General features: G+C 47.1%; 7 protein-coding genes across 7 annotated transcripts; 4 read left to right on the plus strand and 3 right to left on the minus strand.

Moving 5' to 3' along the window:
- Nucleotides 1-248: 248 nt before the first annotated feature.
- EDB93DRAFT_278993 (uncharacterized protein) lies at nt 249-2266 on the plus strand. The gene is made up of 6 exons (XM_041455945.1): nt 249-592; nt 644-1036; nt 1085-1249; nt 1300-1647; nt 1702-1875; nt 1944-2266. Exons 1-6 carry the CDS (start codon nt 407-409, stop codon nt 2049-2051), a joined length of 1374 nt encoding a protein of 457 aa, XP_041313045.1. The 5' UTR covers nt 249-406; the 3' UTR covers nt 2052-2266.
- Nucleotides 2267-3576: 1310 nt separating this feature from the next.
- Nucleotides 3577-5650, plus strand: EDB93DRAFT_1318354 (uncharacterized protein; the record flags this gene model as incomplete). Its single annotated transcript, XM_041454860.1, has 4 exons — nt 3577-3798; nt 3872-4518; nt 4575-4833; nt 4856-5650. The coding sequence occupies exons 2-4, from the start codon at nt 4040-4042 to the stop codon at nt 5648-5650; spliced, it is 1533 nt and encodes a 510-aa protein (XP_041313046.1). The 5' UTR covers nt 3577-3798; nt 3872-4039.
- A 67-nt stretch (nt 5651-5717) lies between these two features.
- On the minus strand, nt 5718-7564 carry EDB93DRAFT_1274792 (uncharacterized protein; the record flags this gene model as incomplete). The annotated part of the gene is made up of 6 exons (XM_041454388.1): nt 5718-6183; nt 6231-6399; nt 6460-6730; nt 6780-6844; nt 6901-7121; nt 7179-7564. The coding sequence occupies 6 exons, from the start codon at nt 7562-7564 to the stop codon at nt 5865-5867; spliced, it is 1431 nt and encodes a 476-aa protein (XP_041313047.1). The 3' UTR covers nt 5718-5864.
- A 118-nt stretch (nt 7565-7682) lies between these two features.
- Nucleotides 7683-9407, plus strand: EDB93DRAFT_279227 (uncharacterized protein). The gene is made up of 7 exons (XM_041455946.1): nt 7683-7853; nt 7906-8032; nt 8081-8272; nt 8322-8565; nt 8615-8787; nt 8835-8960; nt 9058-9407. The coding sequence occupies exons 1-7, from the start codon at nt 7770-7772 to the stop codon at nt 9120-9122; spliced, it is 1011 nt and encodes a 336-aa protein (XP_041313048.1). The 5' UTR covers nt 7683-7769; the 3' UTR covers nt 9123-9407.
- Nucleotides 9408-11939: 2532 nt separating this feature from the next.
- EDB93DRAFT_279504 (uncharacterized protein) lies at nt 11940-13167 on the minus strand. The gene is made up of 5 exons (XM_041455947.1): nt 12888-13167; nt 12795-12829; nt 12476-12735; nt 12374-12425; nt 11940-12324 (listed from the first exon to the last, which is right to left on the minus strand). The coding sequence occupies exons 1-5, from the start codon at nt 13000-13002 to the stop codon at nt 12160-12162; spliced, it is 627 nt and encodes a 208-aa protein (XP_041313049.1). The 5' UTR covers nt 13003-13167; the 3' UTR covers nt 11940-12159.
- A 1140-nt stretch (nt 13168-14307) lies between these two features.
- EDB93DRAFT_1245121 (uncharacterized protein) lies at nt 14308-15359 on the plus strand (the record flags this gene model as incomplete). The annotated part of the gene is made up of 3 exons (XM_041452278.1): nt 14308-14760; nt 14832-15161; nt 15216-15359. The coding sequence occupies 3 exons, from the start codon at nt 14308-14310 to the stop codon at nt 15357-15359; spliced, it is 927 nt and encodes a 308-aa protein (XP_041313050.1).
- Nucleotides 15360-15447: 88 nt separating this feature from the next.
- On the minus strand, nt 15448-17309 carry EDB93DRAFT_1115004 (uncharacterized protein). The gene is made up of 7 exons (XM_041448265.1): nt 17086-17309; nt 16961-17024; nt 16559-16902; nt 16330-16506; nt 15929-16276; nt 15704-15877; nt 15448-15652 (listed from the first exon to the last, which is right to left on the minus strand). The coding sequence occupies exons 1-7, from the start codon at nt 17287-17289 to the stop codon at nt 15539-15541; spliced, it is 1425 nt and encodes a 474-aa protein (XP_041313051.1). The 5' UTR covers nt 17290-17309; the 3' UTR covers nt 15448-15538.
- Between the last annotated feature and the right edge of the window lie 674 nt (nt 17310-17983).

A 17983-nucleotide genomic window follows, 5' to 3' on the forward strand; every position in this document is an offset into this window, starting at 1 on the left:
CTGCCGCTGGTCATTGCAGCCGTATTCTATGCTAATCCAACTCTCCAGGCGCCATATTACCCTACAATATCAATACAGAATAATAATCCATCCAATGGTCCCATTGTATCATCGGTTACACTTACATCCAAGGCAAGGCTATCATCGACTAAATTCGCCGGTATACTAGAAATTACATGCCAAAGCGTGAAAACAAGGAAGCTTCTATCGATGTTATTTATAGTAGTTGGTAGAACCGTAAATCATTAATTGGACATAGCTGACTTTAAGTTCATCACATCCAAGTTATCTTTCTTACCCTTCACGACCAGTGGTTTCACCTGCGAGCCAGACTCGACTGCACACAGTCTGTGGCTCGGGAGGACTCACATCTCAGTCTAAAACGTCCACTCCGAACACTCAATCGATGGTCACGGCAGACAACCTGAATCTCGATGTGCTCGAGTTAATTTTTGCATTCATCTCTGGAAATGATCTCGTCGCTGTCTCGTCTGTTAGCAAGTCGTTCCTCGCTGGCGTTATTCCGTGTCTGTATGCCACAGTCTCTTTCACCGCAAAGCATGCCAAACGATATAGGCCCGAAGGAGGAGGGGTAGGTCGAACATTCGTTGGAAAAGCGTGTCTCTCAATAATTATGCATCAGATAATGTCACCATTCCTTACTCTTCGCAATCACCCTGATCTAGCTGTCCACGTTCGTCAAATTGACATACATGGTGCACCGTTCATCGCGGCTGGACAAATACATCCGAAATTCCTTTCGGAAACTGCAGACGCACTGCAGGTTTGCAAAAACTTGACATCGTTTGTGTGTGGGCCGAGGATCCTCCCAGCCCTGCTCGGCTCCTTGCAGGGAAAGGACCGCTTGCAGGATCTGCACATCTATGCCACGCTCACAACAACGCAAGGGGAGATGCTGCAAAGCATCACAACGCTAAGAAGCCTGACTCTGGACTACCCAACCTGGAATGTTGTAGATTCGCTGACGAGATGGGCCCAGTCGCTACAGCGGACACTTTCGCACCTCACAATCTTCGTGCGCTACTTGTCGTTTACTTTCAACATTTTATTGAGGTCTGATTAGATGTCTCAAGAAGTAAATGGTATATTTTTGGAAGCCTTACTCCCTCTACTGCCTCGTCTTCGTGGGCTGCATGTCATTGGATGTCCAAAGGCTCCTCATACAGTGGTCATCAAAGCTGCCGCAACACACACCCCATCGTTGAAGGAATTTTCTTTCACTATATTCGTGCGTCTTTGCCCCATTGGACATCTCTAACACTCGCTTATTTTGGGCAGGAAAATACCCCACCACAAAGCCTTTTTTGCCCGCCTACTATCACCTTACCCACCCTGCGACATCTCGCCATTGATGTGCGCCCGACATCAGATGCAACGGCTGTGACAATTACATCACTCTTTTTTTCAATGACCTCCCTGTCTACACTTGTACTCAAGTTTGCGGACCGTCAGCTCCCTTTATGGAGCTCTGTCATTGATCTCATTGCTCCGCCCAGCGCTGTCACAATGCCTTTGAAGCGTCTTGCTCTCATGGACTGTGCAGTTTCTATTGACATGGTTCGAAAGCTAAGCTCGAGGTGCAAAGATCTAGAAATGCTGGAGATACCACTGCCAATTAAAGACATCGTACGTTTTTTTTTCCCTAATGGCCGAGATGCATCATCACAAAAGTCATTCCAGCAAGCCTTCACTACAGCAGTATCAAGTTTGAAAGAGCTGCACACGTTGACCGATGTTGGTGATGCCCACGCAAGCCACGGCCCACGTGCGACCTTGGCAAGGAATGACGTGAGATACATGATGCAGGCGTGCGTGAATTTAAAGACGATAGTAAGTGATGGGCGGATGTGGACGGTGAGTTCTCACATTCTTGTTTGGCGGCATTCTTCTGGAGGTAGCGCATTGAGCTGATTTTAACACAGGGAAAACCGGATTTTTTCATTGGTGTAACGGTCACGCCTCAGCGGTACAAGGCCAACGCCACCCAACATTGGTTTTCCCCTTTGAAAGAAGATTCATATCTGAGTTGATTGTCGCTGTTTTTCATCATGATGAGATCAGATAACCACGCTTATAATCTACGAGATACTGATAATTGATGTAGCCTGCTGAGGTAACTCGGTTGAGTGCTGCAGCCTGTGGTGGAATGAACTGCTGAGGATTAATGCACGCTTCGCAGCGTACTTCTCAAGTTCTTCCAGCACTTAATGAGTGTTTGCTCATTAATCGTTATTGAGGATATCGGCAGACTTGGCAAACTATCTAAAGTTCATCCGTAGAATTCGTTCAAAACTACTTCAGATTAAAGATATACTCTAGCCGCCTTTCGTGTTTCTGCCATTCGTTATGATATCTTGCCTCCAATACGCCTCCCCTCCGGATCACCTTCTATTTTGACGACGTCCCTTTTTCTGGAGACATTCGTGGTTGTTTATCGTACTATGGATGCGTTGAAACAGCATGGGCATTGTAACGAAAATAACTGTCCGCTATAGGGGAGGTGGATTATCGTCGCATAACGCAGTTCACGGAGAGTCTAAGAGAAAAGCTAACAGTCTCACTCGGGTTTCTGGCATCTATATCAACACTGCATCGACCTCGGTGAAAAGCTGTAATTTCTGATGCTGCCAAGCACTCTGTGATAAAACTACCTGGCCACCCCGCTCTTCTAAGGACAAACGGTAATAGAATGATCCCAAAAGTACATCCCCGTTAGTAGTTTGCTTTTGCTGACTCCTTTCATCGAGGTTTGAGAAAAATGTTGCTTGGCCGCCGAGATGAAATAGTCCGACCAATTATTATTGTTAGTGATTAACTCGCGATCCGTCACCAATGGGGAGCTGCGGAAAGGATTTGCGTTCAGACAAGGGTGGATGATTACCGCATAAATGCCACCGACGTTAGCCATGGAGATTAATATTGCCCAATTGCAAATTCCCTCCATTACTAGGTGTAGGGCTACCGACATGCCAATGGCAATTGTGATCACATTTTCAGCATCGAAGAGAACTGCCAAGATGAGGAGGTTATCGAGATAAATGATTGCCTGCTGAGGGCCCATCTGTGGAATTCTGATATGATTGTTCCTATTAGCACTAGTGACGTTGAAGACTTACCTTTGGATGAGTGCATACTAAGAGGTTGTCAAGGATGATGGACATACACTATCACCGTTATTAAGAATGTTGTCGGGCACACCGTAACAATTCGACAGAGAAATACATTTGGCCGTCTGTGCCGGGTAAGTTTCCCCACAAGCTCATATCACAGCTTGGAAACTGAGATACCGGTGACTGTGACGTATTTCTGGCATCAATCTCTGAGTCTTCTCCGAGATGCAGCCTGCAGGTGGTATCGCATTGAATGATTGCGCAGCTTCCATGCTGCAAGGCATCTTTGATCGGTGCTGTGCAAATAAACGATGAATCCTCGAGGCTCGTCGGGTTCTTCGGCGAAAACGTTGTAGATGGCATGCTCTCGGTCACCTGGCTGGTGGCACCCGCTTTAGGACTCGGAATTAAAGCTCAGCGGCACCCTCAATTAATGGCGGGTTCGGTTTGGGTTCGGTCACGACCGAGCAGCCTCGTACTCGACTTACGATGTCAGACAGAATACAACAGCTCCGAGTCATTCAACATATGTCTGTGAGTTTTAAGGTATCTGCATTCAGACATCGACACAACGTAGGAATTATACAACTACTGTCCGCCCCAAGTCCGCCTGCAGTCACGGTCAAAAGCATCGACGAACATCGACTCATGCACAGATGTCACTCTGGTAAGCGGAAAGCTCGTCAAGTGGCAGCTGTCTGACTCTAGCTGATATGCGGGGCTTTTGCTTTCCATTTCAGATCTGTACATGTTATTAAAAGCCTCGTTGAGTCCATGTGTTTGTCTTCATGTCCATGACCCGGATCGATAGGGCTGGATAACACGAGGACGACTCTAATTTCTAGAAAAGCATCTCCTTCAGCCAAAATTACTGATCTATATCCTTTAGCTCCTCGACGTTACATACGATGACCATCGTTCCATCCTCACCTCAGAGCCCAAGTTCAGCTGGTCCACTACCTCAATACGGGTATGGCTCTGATCATACCTTTGATCGCCTTATCCAGGACAACCCCTTCTTGTTTCGTGTATATACTCCGAAGCAACGCTCCCCATTCTTTGATACTACAGAGCCCTACTTTGTAGGCCAGAAGTACAACGAGCAATATAGAGAGGCCGCAGAGCGGCTTCGACAGCCATTTACAGGCAAGTCAGTAGCTTCAACGAGCAGTTATGCAGATGTTGCCCAGCACATGGACTGGACGCAGAGACACATGTCCCCTTACATCTCGACTACGTTCAGCTTTGCCTGGGCTATTTGGGAGGCTACCCGCAGGTACCGGGTCGGTCTCAAGCACGACATTGAAATTGCCGTTATTGATGCACGTCAGCTCGCTGGTCGAGCTGCGACTGCCCTGGAGCTACTAAGAAAAGGCACACCTAACGAGTTAGTGTATTTAATCGATCTCCTGGCTGCTCAGATAAGCTGATTTTGTGACGTAGAAGGCATCTAGACTACTGGAAGTGGTACAGATTCGCATTGGAGTCGCAAGATGTCCTTGTTCATGGATCTATCCCGAGTTCAGCTGTTCTAGCATCAGTCCCCCTACTAAGCATCATCGATAAACTCCCGTCATACTTCCTCCGTCAAGATACCAATGTCAATAAGCGGTCATCTTCATCGCAGTTTGATTTCCTATCATGGGATACCATGGATCGCAAGCCTAGTTTCCGCCAGTTCTGCCAAGATATGTCAGATCAGGTTCTTGCACCTTCCCACTGAGCATCGTCTTTGCGATGCAACTGGAAGCTCTGTTCGCTTGGCAATGTCATTTCTACGTCCCTGGTTCCACGATGTTGTCGTCGACGATTTCACTGAAGCAACTGAGACAGTCTGCAGCCTTGCCTTCATAATCGCGCAATGGCCAGCTCAGTGGTGGTCACGAGACCACGTCGAGATGTGGGATGTCATTCGCTCCCTCGTCCAATCTGTCGGCGAGGAAGTTCGAGAGAAGCAGAAGGAGATGGCGGTCAAAGAGGCTCGGAGATTGCAAGGGGCATTCTCCAACCTTGAACGTGTTGTACAGGATCATGAAGAGACCGAAACTGCATCATCAATTGATTCCACAGACGACATGATAGAATCCAAGGTCGAAGGATCCGTTGTTATGCCCCCCTCACCCCCAGCATCTGTCCTCGAATGGTCGGCGGACGAAGATACTCTTATCTTAGCGCTCCCAACAGCTACCGCCCCACCAGCTGCATCTTTTTCGCAGGCTGCTTTGGCTGATATAGCCGCAACCCATTCTGAGAGCCCAGATAGCAATCGGCCGAAGACACCCACCCTCATTTTTGCCCCTACGATTGTTGTTCATCAACAACAGCAGTCCGCCACAGAGCAGACTCAGCCTACATCAAAATCAGAATCTCCTCATGGAGAACCTCAGCGACACCCAAAGCGCCGACCACATTCGCTGGCCGAGACCGCAACCTGTATCGTTACAGGTCTACTTGTCGGCGCTTTCATAACTCTCTGTATAGTCAACTCTCAAAAACGTACCCTCATCTACGTTACATAGGGCTTTAGGCCAAAGAACGAGATAGGAATAGCATAACGGAGAAGTGGTGTAAGATGACCCGTGAAGTAAAAGAAGATTGTACCGTTACAGTATAACCTATTGATTATCTATGCGCCGTAATTTGATTTCTATCAGAAACCGAAGTTTCCTGATATAATTGTTAAACTCTATATCTGTTCTTTCAGATGGACGTGCGTGCTGGCCAAGATTCTCGTTATAGCCCAACCCACGTTCTGTATTTTGCCACCTCTTCTACACGACGTTCTACAACAGCCTGCACTTCGTCTCCCCAGACAGCTCTCGGAGTTTTTCTTGGATGCGCTTCCTTAGTCCGCGGCGTCAAGCATTCTCTAACGTGCTTCTCTGCCTGGGTAGATTCAAAGACCACACAGTTCTCTAGGGTGAGTGGCTTCGCCGGATCCCACCGCAGAAGTGTTGGGTGTGCAGGGACAGCGTGAGGAGGCACGACAGAACGACCAAGATGCAGGTCCTCGAATATCAGCGCGACGTCATCTTCGTCGATAGGTAATTTACTGCAAAAAGTGTAAGACGGGTCAAATGATGTGACGTGTGAACTTACTTGATCGGTTCCCCAATGAACTTCGATTCACGATGCAAGAGATCACGAAGGAGACGCTCATAAAGCTTCTTGCGATTCTTTATGGGCAAAGGGTTCAAAATCGGTTTTCCGGCCATCTCACAGAGGATGTAGGTTGCAATGTGCAAGCCGAAAAGAGATGGCAAGGAACCTGCCTCGCAGAAGAACAGTAAGATATCAGGACGCCAGTTTGCAAAGAATCAAGACATACCGAGGACTGGTAATATTCGCACCCTGAAATCATCGAATACTCCAAGTTCTTTGACGTCACCTTTTTGGAATTCTTCCTCGGGAAGGGGGAGTAACTTCACATCTCCAGGGACTTCTGTGGAATAAACGACGGGAATCCCTGAGGATACACCCTGCAGCCGTAACTTACGTCGAACGGAGCGTGCAAGAGGGTCGTACATGGTGTATGAGATGTCACTAATCTGGACTCTCGTAGGATCTGTCTTTGCACTAGCTCCCATAGACGAGAACACCTACAGAAGCATGAGTTGGATACAATTGGATATGGTGACTAGGACAAACTTTGATATGGTGCTCATGGCAATACTTCAGCAAGTCGACTTTTGTGGTGATGTTGTCTATTGCATCTTTTTACAACAAACTGAATGGAAGACGAACGAGAGCAAGGAGCGCATCGACATACCGATGACCCAGTCTGCTCCCTCCAGCAAACGTCCCCCGTCTTCTTTCCTCCAGATCTCTACGCGGCTGTCCACCTCCACCCACGTGCTGATCTGCTTGAGAGTCCGCTCAATGCATACCACCTTCGGCATTCCTACATCCGCGAGCACAGCCGTGGCGTGTCTGTTCAAGGAAGAAAGCGTCACATAGTCGAAGTCCACCAGTCGGATCTTTGACACGCCTCTGGGTAATTGGTGAATCACAACAACACGGATGATAATGGTAATAATAACCACGTACGACCTCACCAACATGACTGCCACCCAGCTACCAACGCCACCGCAGCCAACGACAACAACAGATTTTCCCCGAACGCGTGCCATGCCCTCATCCCCGAAAAATGCATAGCACCGCGCGAGCTGCTCTCTAATCAGCTCTTCGTCATATCCATCACCAATGCGAATAATTTGTTCATCTGATAACTTATTGTCCTTTGGTCCCAAATGCTCTTTGGAACCTTCATCGTGGTTTGCTATTGACCTACGGATGTCTCGATCGAGGTCGCGTCTCCGTTGGCGTCGACTGTAGGCATTATATGCGGTAAATAGACCTGATGTCAGTAAAGATGCAGATACAGCTGCCAGAATCAGCTGTGTCCTGTGTGATTGTGCAGAAAATACATTCATGAATGAGATATTGTGAAGAGTCCCAGAAGTTGTCGTATATAGGTGCAAAAGCAGGTTGAATGCGACTACTCAATTTGTGGACTCAGTTTGCTTGTCCGCAATTGCAGTGTGTAGTAGTTACTAGTGACTAATAAGTGCCAAGAATTTACTACTATCACTGAAGTTGACACTTAACCAGAGACACCTTTTGTCGCTACACCTTGCCATGACGAAGCACAGTAAAAATAATACAGCATCTTCGGTATTCTCTTATGCTGAGAGACAGAAGGCGGAGTATGGTACGAAACGGGTACGTCTGCTCAGCTGGATGATGCAAAGATTTTCACTGAGTACTGCAACAGCAACGCCTAGGTAATGAATCAATGAGAAATTTTGATGCATGTTCTCTATGCTTGCAACGAGCGAGAGAACCAATAGCATGCGATCAGGGGCACTTATTCTGCAAGGAGTGTGCGTATACCGACCTATGTAAGTTCGCAATGACACGTACAAGTTTCATACAAATTGAGTACTCAGTAACACAGAAAAAGGATATTAAGCGGCAGAAGGAACGCCTTGAGCAGTTGAAGAAAGAAACTGAAGAGGAGAAAGAGAGAGCTAGAGAGGCAGCCAGGGAACGTGTACTTCGTGATTTCGAGAAGGGTCAACTGGGATTGTCTGCGAACCTGCCGTCTGTTGCATCTGCATCTGGCGTCGGTGCGAAAGGTTGTACGTATATCTTCTATTCTCTTTTCCTAGTGCGCTCAATCGTCCCCAGCCCGATCATCGAAGCGGAAGCTTGATTTCGATTCTTCAACAGTTGAAACTCTTACCCGTGAAGCTGAAGAGGCAGCCCTAAGACAGATCGAACGAGAGCAGGCGGAATCATTACGACACAAACTACCGGACTTTTGGTTGCCTTCGCTAACTCCCACATACACCTCAAGCGGTTTGCCGAGCTCTCTCAAGGATGTTAAGGTTCAGACAACCTGCCGGGGAGGTAATCCACCCCACCCAATAACGTTGGATACATCATTTGTCATTGTAAACGATTTCTCACGACGTTTTCAGCCTAAAGTCATTGGTGCCTGTGGCGTTTACATTGCTACCTGCTGCGTCGGCGTCACAATCATCAGATTCTGCTCCCGTGGAGAGTGAAAAGGGAAAATCCAAGCTAGAGGATGATGGGGTTCCGATTTGTCCGGCATGCAAAAGCAATCTTCACAATAATAGGATGATGTTCCGTAAGTCCATATCTCTGACATTGTTTGCAGGGTTTGACCATTTGTAGTCATGAAACCATGTTCCCATGTTGTATGCAAAGTATGTGTTGATAAGCTGGTGCGGGCGACGAAGCAGTGCATTGTTTGTGATCACACACTTGATGATAAAGATATGATCGAACTAAAGAGAGAAGGTGTGTGTTTGTCCAACTTGTTTTGGGTTGCGGAGGTCCTTGTGGAGAAAAAGGACTACGTTTTGATTTACCACATGCTGATTCATAATAATGTCAGGCACTGGCTTCGCAGGAGGCGGTATCGCAGAAGCGAAGAAGACAGGTGTCGCGTTCCAGGGTTGAAAGTACTCGTCTGTATTAATATTGACTCGATAGATCTTGAGTTGGTCTTTACAGTTCAAGTTGCTATATGTTATTCTCACTTGATTGAATGTGCACTGTTTTGATAATTCCTCCACAGTGATTCCCGACTTACTATCCATGTTTTTCGGGGTATTATCGCCAGACCATCTGCATCCTGGCGTCAACTCAAAGGTCGACAGCACATTGTGTTCATCCAGCTCTCTCCCCCCACCTGAGTCACGACTTCATTGTTGTAACTTGGGGGCTTGACTGTTACATATTAATTAAGGCTCCAGAATAACTTTGAAAGCTCATGATAACCTGTGGCCCCGTCGTCTTGAGAATGTAAGTCCCTGGCTCGCGACCTATTATTGGGCATCAAGTCAGATATGTTCTCTTGAAGCATCTAAAGAATAACGACATCCTCATTCAGAATTCATGCATCCTCAATCAAACCGTATTTGTTCGTTTGGTTCACTCCTAACTTGAAGGTCAAATCTGTGGCGTAGCAGTGGACCTCAGCGTAGTGCCATGTTGTGTGGCGTAGGTTGATATCCTTTGATAACAGCACTGGCTCGCCACTGCACTGTTCATTGTGTGCGAGCTGGACCACAAGCCAAGCGACGCTGGTGTCTCATTCTCATTACCACTGCCAGTTATGACAATTCGCCTCGTCACTTTGTATTCTTCCTCCTTCCACGATGCTCAACCCACAACCAGCCAATCCACCACATCCACACCGATACAATCCAGACATATAAGCTACGATACAGCCCATATTCATGGTCTTTCCAACACTACTCCCGCTGTCTATTGTCACACCAAATCATGCTATTCAATACACTACCAGTCCATGCTTCATCCAAAATTTTGGAGCCTTTCAAGAACTCTCAGCGACGCCTTGAAAATGACTTGGAGATTAGGACACACAACCTGATGAATTGCTTAGCGAGTACCCGTGGTATTCTTCCCCCACCAAGCACTGCTATCTGTAACGCTTGGTATCTTATGCCTAACGATAGAGTCGCCAAGATACCTAAGCGACGACTCGGGACTATGGCAAGTTTCTCACCTCTGAGTCAACAGCCGCGGCGCTATGTCAGAAATTCCCACCTGTATCAATGATCTTCAAAGCTCAGCTAAGAGCTCTAAGAAATATTGTCCTGATTAAAACCTGACTTAGTAGCTTGGAGGCTGGTTTGACTTATTTATTTAGAAATCCGACTCGGATCCGTGTCCGTCAAAACATGTGCCAGCAGTTTATGAAATATGGCCTCGCAACATACCTCATGGCATCTCTCCAACAAAATGGTGTGTCTCTCGCATTTCTAGGGTGAGTCTTTTTGTGAACAATTCTAGTGACGAGAATAGCACAACGATTTTCGGTTTGGGCAGCATCATGCTTGATCTTATCAGGAGAACTGGCCGCCAGTGCGCTTGAGCCATCACTTGAAAGGTGGCGCGATAATATTTAAATGCTCTCCCGACGAGCAAGTTCAACTGCAAGTTTTGCAATCATCTTTTGTGTTTGACTATAAACCAGTGAATTCGATTGTTGGTTGTACAAAGTAAACTACTGTGAATGCAAAGTAATTCAATGAAACGTGGGCTAGACTTGAATAAAGGCGTAAAACATGATTTCATGCAGAAATAATCATCAATTCTAAGAAATCACCTTAATTTCCGAGGAAGATGTAGTGATGTAGTCAGGACGATTACAAGGCACGCACTCCCCTATGCTCTGAATACTGCGGCGGAAGTTCGACTACACCATTGTTGTTTGACATGACATCATCAGCGTCGGTATGGACAATGATCTGAGTAGGAGGTTGGTGGGCTGTTTGCCTACTAGCAGATACCATAGGCTGACCTCCAGATGCTCCGTGCACATCTACGTTGTCTGTGCCAGGGCTCTGATAGGAATGATTGAAGGGTGTGAGAGGGTTCTTAATTGCGACGTCGCTGGTAGAGGTGAAGATTAATTGAGATCCGGGTTGAACGGGTGGTGTAAGATAGATAAGGTCTGTCTTTCGTGGTAATGGTGATGCTGGTCGAGCCCCCACAGCCATCTGCTCGACGGGCATTGTGTTTGACATTCGAGCATCTCCGTCAACAGCAAAGTCTGTGTTGGAGCTCATGTACGAAGGCTGTGCCTGATTGAAGGGTGCGTGATGGTCCCTAGCCGTCAAATTGGCGACAGAAGCATTAATAGGACTCGGCTGGGATCCGGACTGAATGAATGGACCAAGGTAGCTAACAGGATTTGTTTCCCATGGTGATGGCAGTTCTGCGATTGTAGCCATTCGCCTGTCAACAGACGGCATAGCGGAGCCCCGAGCGTCTGTATACACAGCAAAGTTTGCGTTTGAGCTCTGACGTGAAAGCAGTGTCTGATTGAACGGTGTGTGAGGGTCGCCGACTGCAAGGTTTCCGGTAGACAGGGGTGATTGGCGGTTGTTAGCGAATGACATGGTCGACGTTTGAGCATCCCCATAGATAGGAGTCTCCGTGTTGGAGCTCTGGCGCAAACGTTGTATCTGGTTGAATGATGGGGGAGGGGCGCTAACTGTAAAATTGCTGGCAGACAAATTGGCCATGTCTGACTTGGGTTCCTAGGCTAGGATGAACGGGTCGGGTATGGTTGCTGAGGGAGTTTGTCTTGTATAGGAAAGGGAATTGTGGCAAAGCATCACTGTGAGGACTGACTTCGTACTTTAGATCTGTACGCTGCAAACGATGTAGATGACTTTTTGTAGAAGACCGAGCATCCGAAGATCTAGGTGCCTTCCGTTTACGCCGCAAGCACATGCCGAAGATGACCAATGCAACAAGGACTGCCGCACCACCGCCTGCTGCACCCGCAATGAGAGCAACATGGCTGCCTGATGAACTACTTGATGAACTATTTGATGGATTACTTGATGGATTACTTGATGGATTACTTGATGAGCTGCTTGGGCTAGATGTTGGTGAAGCCGTGGCCGTGGCCGACATGCCTGCAGTAGATGGCGATGGGTTGGCGCTTAGGCACGAGGAATCACTCGACCCTGAGACGGGCTCGAATGGAGAGACCCCACCTTAGGTTGCCCAAGGAGTCGTTGACAAAATACATGACATTTGTCCCTGCGATAACATCCAAAACCGATTGAAAAGTATTGCTGTCGGAATTGAACACGACTGATTGTCCGCCAGGAATAAGAAGCTGTTGAAAGATAAGTAGATCATTTCAAAATAATTCGCGATGATCTGACCCCAATAGTAATGGGTGGGACTGCACCACCGCTGGCCGTAATGGTAAATTGACTGCAGTGACGGTAGGTCAGTGCAACAAAAAGTAGATGAACCAAGCTTACCTGCATTGCGTCAGCGGGTTTGGAGACAAATTAAATGTGTAAGGAGGTGAAGGGTTTCCAGCGCCGCAAATGTTATTTGCAGCAGAGTTCAGCACAATTAATTCGTTTGTCGTCCCACCCGAACCAAATCCAGTGGCGTCAGACATGATAAGTAGAAACGATGTTCCTGACAACAACGACAATTGCGGTATTGAATAAGAGCCTTTTCCATTGCTGAAGGCCGATGCTGGTACAGGTATATTCTGATACATTCCGTTGTTCTGGAAAGCGCAAAGGTTAGCGTGCGATTGATGCGCTTGAGACGATGGTGCTGACGAACGGGAGTTAAGAGTATTTCAAAGGGTGCTTGACCACCTGACCAACCCGATAAAATTCAGTAGGAGCGTATAAGATGTGCTTAATATGCGCTTACCAGTCCATGAAATGCTAAGAGGGCCGCATTGAGTGGGGGTCCCGACAGTCACACTGAAAGCACGAGCAACAGAGAGACAAGAAGCAATGCATATAAAGAAGCGAATGAGGTGCATACTCGAGAAATGAGGAAGACAAGAGGTAGATGGTAAGAGACGCAGGTGTAGTCAAGTGATATCTTGAAAAGGGGAATGGGAACTTGGAATTGCGTCTTAGTCTCTTAGATAAAGTTGACCAGCGAAAATCGATCACTATATAGCATAATTAGTAAAATACCATGAACCTTATACCGTAATGGATATGAATGAATGTTGTTGGGTAGCCAATGGCCAAACAGCATTGATTGATGCGCGACACCGAATCATTGGGTCTGACATTCTGCACTGGTATTCCAGTGTCATCTCTAAGCTGGCCAGCCAAGAGTGGCTGTGAGTGAACACACGAAAGATGTGGCGGTGGTGTGTAAACCACTTGTACCGCAAACGCCGGCGCCAACGGTGGCAATATTGGAGTGGTCAACGTGAGGGAGGAATAGGAACACCTCGCGGATGCAGTCACCGACAAGTTCAAACTTTGTCGCACAAATTACGCACTGCACCTGCAAGTGAATTCGTGTCACACTCTCCCTTGCTTGCAAAACCGAGACTCGAGTAGGAGCCGACCCTGGCTTGGTGAAGTGATGGTAAGCACTTAAAGCAGCTACGCCTAAGAACCGATGCAGTCGATATGGTAGCCGTGGGAACTATAGGCTTGTCACGGTGTCTTTCAACGTGCAACTTGAATGGACCATCATTGACTCACAGTACCAGCATTCTACGAAATACTATGGCCTCCCAACATATCTGATATCATCTCTCCAACCAAATGGTGCACAGTCTTTTCGTGAATCATTTCAGTGAAGCACAAGCTATCAATATCTTGAAGGTTATGAACGCTTACCCGGAACAGGTGTGAGATTTTTGAAAGGATCTCTAGTGTCCTGATGTCCGTCATATGTGTAACTAATAAAAGCTATGTCTTTAACCTGTGCAGCAATATCATGATCCGAGCGATCCTGTTGAATTTTTCGTCGCACTTCTGCGATAACAAAATGCACCAAAGGCGAATTATCAAGCGCAACGCTTGCTCATGTATTCTCCAACACGCTAGCAAAAATGAATGCTGTCCAAGGACCAAGGTGCATCAACGTTGAATATTCAAACTCAGCTCCTATGGTTCGAGCCACCCATATCATCCACGGCAGAAGCCTGCATCCTGGTCCTATTTGCATATGACCAGTTCAAAACCATATTTTCGCATGCTGATCTCATGCCGATCTGTCATTTTTATGGAAGTCACGGTGATGGAGGCGATACGGACTAAGTTGGCACCGACTGCAATGGACGCTACTCTCGCTGTCGTCGATGATCCTGATCCTTCATATGTTATATACGAGACTTTGCAATCCTACTTCGCACACATACGGCGCGGACGATGTTTCCTTGAACAAGGTTGCTAAAGGTTATCAGGCACAAACAAATGAAAAGTTCTCACTCGAAACTAACAGTCCTAAGCAAAGCATGTTGCCTCCGAGCGACCAGCACCATACACGTCCTGCAGACGTGGAGAAAAGTTGTGCCACTCAACCTGGCGTATCCTGGATCTTCGCGGGAGGATTTGGAAAAATCGTCGATGCCAAAATGGAAGAACCCCGGATTCGTGACTTGGTCTGCGTTGTCGGCAGTCTGCTGACCGATGGAGTACGGACTGTTCAGTCAGCGCCACTCGTTTCGATGGTAGCGCAAACGATGTTAATCAAGCTGATGACGGAATCGCCAACACAGATCAAAAGTTTCGAGGGAACCTTGCGCCTGCGTGCTATGGAAATGTTTTGCGTACACTGGAGACGAGTTGACTCTTTCTCCATTGATTGAGAAACAATGGGAGTACTAAACGTCACTCTCAGAACGGCGACTGGAGGAACATATGCTCCAGCTCTGGTCGACACTCTGCTCTCATGCTGATAGGAGTAAACAAGGCTGGCCTTCTGGGATCACTGTTCTCTGCTAATATCGTCACAGCCAAAGACATCGCCATTTGCTTGACCGTGCTATTGGAAGACATACAATTTGATCGTCTGTGTGCCATACACGCCCTCTTATACGCGGACGACAGACTGCGCAAAAAACGAAATCTGCCAGCGTTAATTGAGCTTAAAGAAAAGTTGCGTGCTGTCGATCCATTAACTAACTTATCTCTGTGGGGTACTGTGCCACATTCTCAGGCCCTCATCCAGGTAAGTATTAGAATTTGATATGGATGCAACTACGTCCTAGCGAATTTCTTTCAGGATGTGTTTGATACCATTAAAGGCTGGATGGTTGTTCGGGCACGCAAGCGCGAACAACATATTTTCACAGGATCATACTTCACTTGGACGCTTCCTTCGAGGGCTATAGGGCCACGACTGCGTGGAATGAGAAACAAAGCCTAACGCTCAAGATCTGGATATCATCGCACAGGTTGCGCTGAGGTATTGTAAATATGCCATGTACTTTGATGTTCACTTGTTCTCTTTGTTCAACCAAGTTTCGTGTTTGGATACCAATGTTGAATTCAAAAGCAGATCATGAGCATCATTTTCGTGTATCGGGTGACATGTAGGCAGTTTATCTACGCCCCTCGAGCGACAAGAAATTGTTCCGGTATATCCGGATTCTCATAACTAGTGAGAGTAGGTACGGTGTATAATTCAGCCTTGTCGTTCATCCGCACCTCACGTCGTACCTTGTGCTCGAGTTAAGAGCGAAGCAATAGATTTATAAGAAAGTAACTCACGTGCCAGACCCTGGTATCACATCCAATCTGCGTCACTGTAGTAGGACATTGTCGGACGATGCGCAGTGCGTCATTCATCATGGACCGCTCGTCTGTGTCATTCGCTTCACGATAAAAGTTGACATGAATCGCGCGGAGGTTATGGGCGGCAGCAAAACAGCGTGTCACTTCATCCTAACAGGTGTGAATAAAAATTTCCACTTACAATAAACACAAGCTACGCACCAAATTATGCCGCGTGGTGACAACAAACAGTTGCTCTAAAACCGAGCATCGGGAACATATGTCCTGCAATGCACCCAAACTAATCGTCATCCGGTCAATAGAAAATCGCTTGAGGCGTGACCCATGCATCGTGACGATGGTTTCCCAAAAATCGTCCGGGATAACCACTTTGGCAGTTGGCGTCGTGGCATAAATTTGTAAAATTTGTAACGGCGCAGTAGATAGCAGGTCCGTTACATCATCCGTCCATGTCTGAAAGGGTGTCTCATTATGAACCGCCAAAGTTATTGATCTGAGACGCCTAAACGCATGGCAATCCTTGCAAATGCGGTTGAAACTGGTCATATCCTGTTCGATACGGTCAGCGGACGTGTAGTGATGGCGAAAGGTTGGGAACTTACGAACGCCGGGGAAAGCCTCTCGAGTCCGATACCCACGAGGCCATTACGATTGGTTGATACAATTTCACCAATGCCTCTATGCGTCACCTTTGGACATCCAATAATAGACAAATGATCCAGGTCAGTCATGCTAGGAGCGAGCGATTCGAGTAAGGTATCGGTGATTAGACTCGATGTCTACAAAGGAGAGTGAGAGAGATTTATTCAATCGCTCCGATCGTTGTCATACCTGGCAGATCATAGTAAGGTTCCGAAGGGTTGGACCCGTAATGGATATCCAGGAGGGAAGAACTTCAATAACTTGCGCACTCGGCATTATGAGTGATATTCTAGACAGTTTAGAGAATCGTGTAAGTATGTTAGGATCATAGTATCCGCTATCCTTTCCATTGATTTCGAGTTCTTTAAGTTTGGGGCATTGCTGGAGAGCCAGGAGAATGTCCGATTGCAGCGAACCATCTCGAGTCCAGGCACACGATGTCAGGTTGACACAATTCCGTATTCCCCTCGTGCAAAGACCCAAGAGGTCGTTATAGGACGAAGAAGGGAGTGCCTTTGGAAAGGCTCTTATTTCTGTGTAACGGGGGTTAGTTACTGCGCTAGTCGGTGTTATTGGCTAGTCTGAACTCACCGAGACGTGAAAGGTAATGTGCAAGACGGGGACAACTCGAAAGTGTCTGGAACAGCAGAACGACCTATTCCAAATGTGAACGACGGCGATTGCAGGCTATTGAGACATGAGAAATATAGAACCACCTTTGACTTGGCATTTGTGTGCCATGCGTAGATGTAAACGCGCCGGTAGAGCCTTTGTATTGCAAATTCGTAGAATGACTTATTGACCAAGCACAGAAATGCAAGATGTTGAGCTCTGACTACAGAATCAAAGATTATAGGCAATAATTCGAGGGGGATATCATCAAAGCTGAGGGTCATATGTGGAAGCTGAGGGTTGCCCATAAAATTACTGTCAAAGGTAGTATAGGCCCCCGGAGGCTCCCCAAGATGGCTACGCTTCCCAGGAGATCATCATGTGACAGGATCATGTGCAAAACTTGTTCTGAACGTTCAATGTGCAACCTCAACGTTCAACTATATATATAACTATAGGAAGTGATACGGTGCAGACACATATCTGTATAGCTGTGGGCTAGAGAGTGCCTGTTGCTGAGGCAACTTTCGCGGATTCTTCAAGACTTTGAGTTACTCGGTAACTCACATAGGATGAAATATAGGCCCGCACATAACCTCGGACCCAGATATCGTGAAGATAGGCCTACGAACATAAAGTTCGGCACGGGGAAGTGAGGCAACTTGTCATATTACTCTGCGGTAACTCGCGACGCGAGTAAAGGCCTATCCGTGAACTTAATTGGGCGTTTCAAGTTTACATAATCAATCAATGCAGTCAGTACTAGTTTTATTTTTGAGCTTCAAGCTTCAAGCTTCCTGCCGTATATATGAGACCAAGAACAATTCAAGGTCACCCCACGACCGAAGCTCCTTTCTATCGTGTCGCGTTCGATCATCGCTCACGAGCGCGTCTGTTCAGCTTGGAGCACCTGCGTTACTCGTATCACCGAGTCAGTTCTCTGGCTGCTTCACTGCCCCAGTCAGGCCAATTTGAAATAGGAGACCAGCTCGCCGATTTATC

Source organism: Suillus bovinus, assembly GCF_016758785.1.
Source record: "Suillus bovinus strain UH-Sbo-P2 chromosome Unknown EDB93scaffold_2, whole genome shotgun sequence".
NCBI lineage: Eukaryota > Fungi > Basidiomycota > Agaricomycetes > Boletales > Suillaceae > Suillus > Suillus bovinus.

Excerpts from the sequence above, each read along its gene's own strand:
- EDB93DRAFT_278993 (XM_041455945.1), top strand. The coding sequence starts at position 407 with ATGGTCACGGCAGACAACCTGAATCTCGATGTGCTCGAGTTAATTTTT. Across the intron at positions 1,037-1,084 it reads TTTCGCACCTCACAATCTTC|ATGTCTCAAGAAGTAAATGG; the intron begins GTGCGCTACTTG and ends AGGTCTGATTAG. Across the intron at positions 1,648-1,701 it reads CACTGCCAATTAAAGACATC|CAAGCCTTCACTACAGCAGT; the intron begins GTACGTTTTTTT and ends AAGTCATTCCAG.
- EDB93DRAFT_279504 (XM_041455947.1), bottom strand. The coding sequence starts at position 13,002 with ATGCACCTCATTCGCTTCTTTATATGCATTGCTTCTTGTCTCTCTGTT. Across the intron at positions 12,830-12,887 it reads TCTTAGCATTTCATGGACTG|GTGGTCAAGCACCCTTTGAA; the intron begins GTAAGCGCATAT and ends CGGGTTGGTCAG. Across the intron at positions 12,325-12,373 it reads TCCCACCCATTACTATTGGG|CTTCTTATTCCTGGCGGACA; the intron begins GTCAGATCATCG and ends ATCTTTCAACAG.
- EDB93DRAFT_1115004 (XM_041448265.1), bottom strand. The coding sequence starts at position 17,289 with ATGGGCAACCCTCAGCTTCCACATATGACCCTCAGCTTTGATGATATC. Across the intron at positions 17,025-17,085 it reads ACACAAATGCCAAGTCAAAG|GTCGTTCTGCTGTTCCAGAC; the intron begins GTGGTTCTATAT and ends CATTTGGAATAG. Across the intron at positions 15,878-15,928 it reads TCACCACGCGGCATAATTTG|GATGAAGTGACACGCTGTTT; the intron begins GTGCGTAGCTTG and ends CACACCTGTTAG.
- EDB93DRAFT_279227 (XM_041455946.1), top strand. The coding sequence starts at position 7,770 with ATGACGAAGCACAGTAAAAATAATACAGCATCTTCGGTATTCTCTTAT. Across the intron at positions 7,854-7,905 it reads CGGAGTATGGTACGAAACGG|CAACGCCTAGGTAATGAATC; the intron begins GTACGTCTGCTC and ends GTACTGCAACAG. Across the intron at positions 8,788-8,834 it reads CAATAATAGGATGATGTTCC|TCATGAAACCATGTTCCCAT; the intron begins GTAAGTCCATAT and ends GACCATTTGTAG.